General features: G+C 45.5%; 1 protein-coding gene across 1 annotated transcript; it reads left to right on the top strand.

Annotated features, from left to right (window-relative positions):
* The first annotated feature begins 470 nt into the window (after positions 1 to 470).
* EEF1A1 (eukaryotic translation elongation factor 1 alpha 1) lies at positions 471 to 4,011 on the top strand. Its single transcript, XM_016205743.2, has 8 exons — positions 471 to 571; positions 1,544 to 1,719; positions 2,008 to 2,187; positions 2,295 to 2,591; positions 2,676 to 2,826; positions 2,919 to 3,175; positions 3,263 to 3,497; positions 3,591 to 4,011. The coding sequence occupies exons 2-8, from the start codon at positions 1,576 to 1,578 to the stop codon at positions 3,713 to 3,715; spliced, it is 1,389 nt and encodes a 462-aa protein (XP_016061229.1). The 5' UTR covers positions 471 to 571; positions 1,544 to 1,575; the 3' UTR covers positions 3,716 to 4,011.
* Positions 4,012 to 5,791: the final 1,780 nt, after the last annotated feature.

Here is a 5,791-nt window from a genome sequence, read left to right as displayed (position 1 = left end):
CTGTTCGAGGGGTTTGTCCCGGACCTGCGAGAGGACAAAGGTGAGGACGGAAGGTGTACCGCGGGGTGAAGGGATACCCCCAGACTGGATATCATCTTCGCAGTGAAACCAAGGACAGTAGAGGGACGATTCTCAGCATCCCCGCCCCACCGTCTGCGGGCCGCCCCACCCCCCAGCTGCTGCCGAGAGTAATTCATACAAAAGGAAGACTTGCCTTTGCCTGGGGAAATCCCAGGGACCGTCGGTAAACTCCCACTAACCTAGAATCGAGGGATCTCTCGTCCCCGCCTCCCACCCTTCGCTCTCGTCATCACCGGGGTCGAGAGGAGCATGCGCGAGGCGACGTGTGCCCTTCAGTAGGCTGAACGCACATCGCCCACGGTCCCCGGGCAGTGGGGGAAGGGGACGGCGTTCGCTCGGGTGCCTGGTGGAGGTGGCGCGGGGTAAACTGGGAAAGTCGTGTCGTGTACTAGCTCCGCCCTTTTCCCCGAGGGTGGGGGGAGAGCCGTATATAAGTGCCGTAGTCCTTCTGAACGTTCTTTTTCGCAACGGGTTTGCCGCCAGAACACAGGTGAGTACCGGGCGTGGCTTCCGCGGGCCTGGCCTCCTGGGGCGGGCTGCGGCCCTCGCGTGCCTTTCTCTCCTGCCGTGTCGCGGAGACACTTTGCTCTGTTCTTGGCCCCGAATTTCGGGTCGTAAGTGGGACAGTTCGAGGCCTTGCGCTTTTTTCGGGAGCGCCCTCTAAGCCTCGTGCCTGAGTTGAGGCCTGGTTTGCGCGCCCTGCCCGCCGCGTGCGAATCCCGCTGCACCTTGTCGCCTGTCCTGTTATCCTAGTCTCCGGCCATTTGGATTTTCAGGGAACGCATCTATTTTTTCTGACGAGGTAGTTTAGCCGAGGTGGGGTGGGATCTCGGCAGGATGGGCTCTTTGGCGCTCGTCGGGTCCTCTGGGTGTGGGGCCCCCGCTCGTAGCGGAGGGTGGTGACGGGGCCCTCGGCGCGGCGCACATGTCCGGCGAGGCGGTGTGTGCGCAGGCAGCGGCCCCGGGTGGACGGGGGAGAGTCCCGTGCAGTGGGTCTGGGCCGGCGGCGCCAGGCTCGCGCCGCCTTGTGCCACCTACCTCGGCGGCAAGGCCGGCCCGTCCGCTCGCACCAGTTGCGTGCGCGGAAAGATGGCCGCTCCCGGCGCTGTGCAGGGAGCTCAAAATGGAGGACGGGCGGCCGGGGCGGGCGGGTGAGTCACTCGCACAAAGGAAGAGGGCCTTTCCCCCCTCAGCTGCTGCTTCCTGTGACCCCACTGTGTGCCGGCCCGTCCTGGCACCTCGATTTCTACCCTGGCCTGTGGAGCGGAGCTTCTCCGGTTGGGGGAGGGGACTTAACGCTATGGAGTTTCTCCACACTTGGTGGGTGGAGACCACAGTTGGGCCAGCTTGGCATTGGTTATAATTCTCCTTGGAATTTGCCCTTTAAGTTTGGATCATGGTTTATTCTCAAGCCTTTGGGACCGGGGTTTAAAGTTTTTTTGTTTTTTTCTTTCAAATTTAGGTGTCTTGAAAACCACCACTAACAAACCCAAAATGGGAAAGGAAAAGACTCATATCAACATTGTCGTCATTGGACACGTAGATTCCGGCAAGTCTACCACTACTGGCCATCTGATCTACAAATGTGGTGGGATCGACAAAAGAACCATCGAAAAATTTGAGAAGGAGGCAGCTGAGGTAGGTACATTAATGTAGATAATTAAAATAAGTGCCATTAAGTACATTAAGTGGTAATTTCCAAAAAATAGTCTCCAGTCTATATTTGCATGTCATACTAGTTAAGGTATAAGCTAACATGCTTTGAGTCACTTTGCTCCCTAACTGTGTTCTGAGAATAAGGTAGACACCTGGCTTTAATGGTTGTGAACTGGAATGGAGCATTTCTGCGAAATAGTGGGATAAGGAATTTCAAGTTGGAGTTGGAGCATGTCTTAGTTGCCAAGTAACCATTCTTAATCCTTACAGATGGGGAAGGGCTCCTTCAAGTATGCCTGGGTCTTGGATAAACTGAAAGCTGAACGTGAGCGTGGTATCACCATTGATATCTCCCTGTGGAAATTCGAGACCAGCAAGTATTATGTGACCATCATTGATGCCCCGGGACACAGAGACTTCATCAAAAACATGATTACAGGCACATCTCAGGTTTGTAGAATTAATTCTGAAAATTACTCCGGGCCTTTCCTTTACATTGGGCTCATCTTTCTGAAGGGCTCGCATTTAATAGGATATGGCCTTGTTGTCTTTTAAAGGCTGACTGTGCTGTCCTGATTGTTGCTGCTGGTGTTGGTGAATTTGAAGCAGGTATCTCCAAGAATGGGCAGACCCGTGAACATGCCCTTCTGGCTTACACACTGGGTGTGAAACAACTGATTGTTGGTGTTAACAAAATGGATTCCACTGAGCCACCCTACAGCCAGAAGAGATACGAGGAAATTGTTAAAGAAGTCAGCACCTACATTAAGAAAATTGGCTACAACCCTGACACAGTAGCATTTGTGCCAATTTCTGGTTGGAATGGTGACAACATGCTTGAGCCAAGTGCTAATGTGAGTTTCAAGATAGTTGAAAAAAAGCCCGGGACAGGAGGCAAGATTTGGGAGGTAACAGTAATTGATGATCTTTTCTTTTAGATGCCTTGGTTCAAGGGATGGAAAGTCACCCGTAAAGATGGCAATGCCAGTGGAACCACACTGCTTGAAGCTCTGGATTGCATCTTACCACCAACTCGTCCAACTGACAAGCCCCTGCGTCTACCCCTCCAGGATGTCTACAAAATTGGTGGTAAGTTGAAGATTAATATCGGAATGTAACTTGTATGGGTGCTACAGTTTCTTCACAGAGGTATTTATAACTGTATGCCCTAAACATTTTAGGTATTGGTACTGTCCCTGTGGGCCGAGTGGAGACTGGTGTTCTCAAGCCCGGCATGGTGGTCACCTTTGCTCCAGTCAATGTTACAACTGAAGTAAAGTCTGTTGAAATGCACCATGAAGCTTTGAGTGAAGCTCTTCCTGGGGACAACGTGGGCTTCAATGTCAAGAATGTGTCTGTCAAAGATGTTCGTCGTGGCAATGTGGCTGGTGACAGCAAAAATGACCCACCAATGGAAGCAGCTGGCTTCACGGCTCAGGTAACACTTTAAATGTCATGCTCTTAACTTCTAGAGCTTTAAGTGTCTTTTGAGACTCAGGAAATAAATGTAAATCTTTTCTCCAAGGTGATTATCCTGAACCATCCAGGCCAAATCAGTGCTGGATATGCACCTGTGCTGGATTGTCACACAGCTCATATTGCTTGCAAATTTGCTGAGCTGAAGGAGAAGATTGATCGTCGTTCTGGGAAAAAGCTGGAAGATGGCCCTAAGTTTTTGAAATCTGGTGATGCTGCCATCGTTGATATGGTGCCTGGCAAGCCCATGTGTGTTGAGAGCTTCTCTGACTACCCTCCTCTGGGTAAGACTGACTAATTCAAGTTTTACTTATGATGAAAACTTCCTTCTGTGTTACTAAGTGTTTCTAATGGTAATATGACATTTGTTTTAATAGGCCGTTTTGCTGTTCGTGACATGAGACAGACAGTTGCTGTTGGTGTCATCAAAGCAGTGGACAAGAAGGCAGCTGGAGCTGGGAAAGTCACCAAGTCTGCCCAGAAAGCTCAGAAGGCTAAATGAATATTATCCCCAATACCTGCCACCCCAGTCTTAATCAGTGGTGGAAGAACGGTCTCAGAACTGTTTGTCTCAATTGGCCATTTAAGTTTAATAGTAAAAGACTGGTTAATGATTACAATGCATCGTAAAACCTTCAGAAGGAAAGGAGAATGTTTTGTGGACCATTTGGTTTTTTTTGTGTGTGTGGCAGTTTTTAAGTTATTAGTTTTTAAAATCAGTACTTTTTAATGGAAACAACTTGACCAAAAATCTGTCACAGAATTTTGAGACCCATTAAAACAAAGTTTAATGAGAAACCTGTGTGTTCTTTTGGTCAACACTGTAACTTTCTGTTATACTACTTAGAAGACTTCAGAGTTGCCCATGACCTATCTCTGGTGTTATATCTGCTGATACTTTAGCATTGGATTATTCTGTTAACTTTTCTGGGTGGGAACTTTGGGGGTTGGGGGGTTTTTTGTTTTTCACTTAAGGGGAGGAATCCTGTTTACATAGTAAAAGCTATGGGAGGGGATCTGTTGGTGTAACACTAAATAGGTTAGGACAGATAATCAGTAACTTTGTTATGTGTAAACTAGTTTATAAAGGCCAAATTCTGTTATATTAAAGTCCACATGTTACCATATAAAATTTTGTAGTTACATCAATATTGAGTAAATTTGTTGGTATGTCAAATTTTAGTTTTCCGGTGTTACTGGGATGTGAATTCACATTTACAAATACTTGAGGTAGCTTAAGAACCTAAAGTGAGGCTTAAATAGTATTGAGTACTGTCTTGCCTACAGCTAATTGTATCCAGATTCTAGGAAAAATAAATGATGCTGGAAGTTGAGTGTGTTTTGTCACTTAAGTATTTCAAAGTCCACTTCCAATAGGAATTGTCATCTAAAAAAAGGTTGGGTGAACAAACGTTGAAGACTGAACTGAGTTTAAAGATAGGTAGTGGCAAATTAGCCTGAGAGGAAAGAAGTTTAAAAATGTTCTTGAAATTTTGCTCCGTGCCATTTCAAAAACTTACCTTAGTGAAAGTTTGAAGTTGCTAAGATTTGACAGTTGGGCAGGATGAAAGTGAACCCTTCCAAACTAGCTGGATAATTTTGTAATTTGCATGCAGCAATTGCTTATAGTTAAGTTGAATTGGTTTACTTGGGTGTGACAACCATCCGGGAAACTGATTGATAGTTGGTAAATGGAAATACTTGAAAAGGGAATTTGATGAATCTGAAAATTTTAATCCTGTGAAATATATAGTATCCAGCAGAAAGTGGTAGGATCACAATTTGTGTGTTCTATAAAGGTTAAGAGTTCTAATCCTAAATGGAATGTGTCCTATTAGGTAAGGATTTTCAAATTGCCATCAGTTTGAAGTTTTTTATCTTAAATTCTAAAATAGGTAAAATGCCTTGCCATTACTAGCGGAAGCAGTGATAAGGGGTGTAAAAAGACAAAGATTTCTCCCTTAGTTCCATGAAGCAACTGTTCCCCCTTAAGTTTTTACAAATGTGTTGCTTATTTGTACAGATGACAAAATATTTAAGGTTTTAAAACGGCGGGCCAATCAGTGGTAGCTGATAGAAATAAAAGCAAATTTGATAAAGCTGTAGGGTTTACTAGAATAAGATTGTTAAAACTTCCCCCATCAATGTTTAACTCCGAAGAATAGCTCCCACTTAAGGAGGGCAACCAGAACAGGAAATGAGTGTATCTAGTTGCTAGCTTCCTTTCCACAGAATCCAGGCTTAAGACAATTGCTTGGTTTGAACACCACCTACTGGTCACTACATGGAATACATTCATGGACAAAGTTTTATTTTAGCTCTTCAGAGTTCCTACACTTAACTGCATTTCCTTGTGTATTTTAAAGTGGCTTTACAAAAGTTTCATGCACAAACTGGTACTTTAAAATCATTTTTCTCCCCCCCCCTAAATATTTTAAATTGTCCATCTGTTGTAATACCTATGTAAAGATTTCTGACAAGATCTTGTTGAAATTTATTCTCAGGAATTCTGGTGTGGTTCTAGGATATGAAAGAAAATGGGAAAGGCAGTCTGGTTCAGGAGTTAAACAGATTGCCT

This window comes from Miniopterus natalensis, chromosome 5, assembly GCF_054644295.1.
Source record: "Miniopterus natalensis isolate mMinNat1 chromosome 5, mMinNat1.hap1, whole genome shotgun sequence".
Classification (NCBI taxonomy): domain Eukaryota; kingdom Metazoa; phylum Chordata; class Mammalia; order Chiroptera; family Miniopteridae; genus Miniopterus; species Miniopterus natalensis.
The sequence above is the reverse complement of the archived record's forward strand: the minus strand, read 5'-3'. Positions and strand labels throughout refer to the sequence as shown.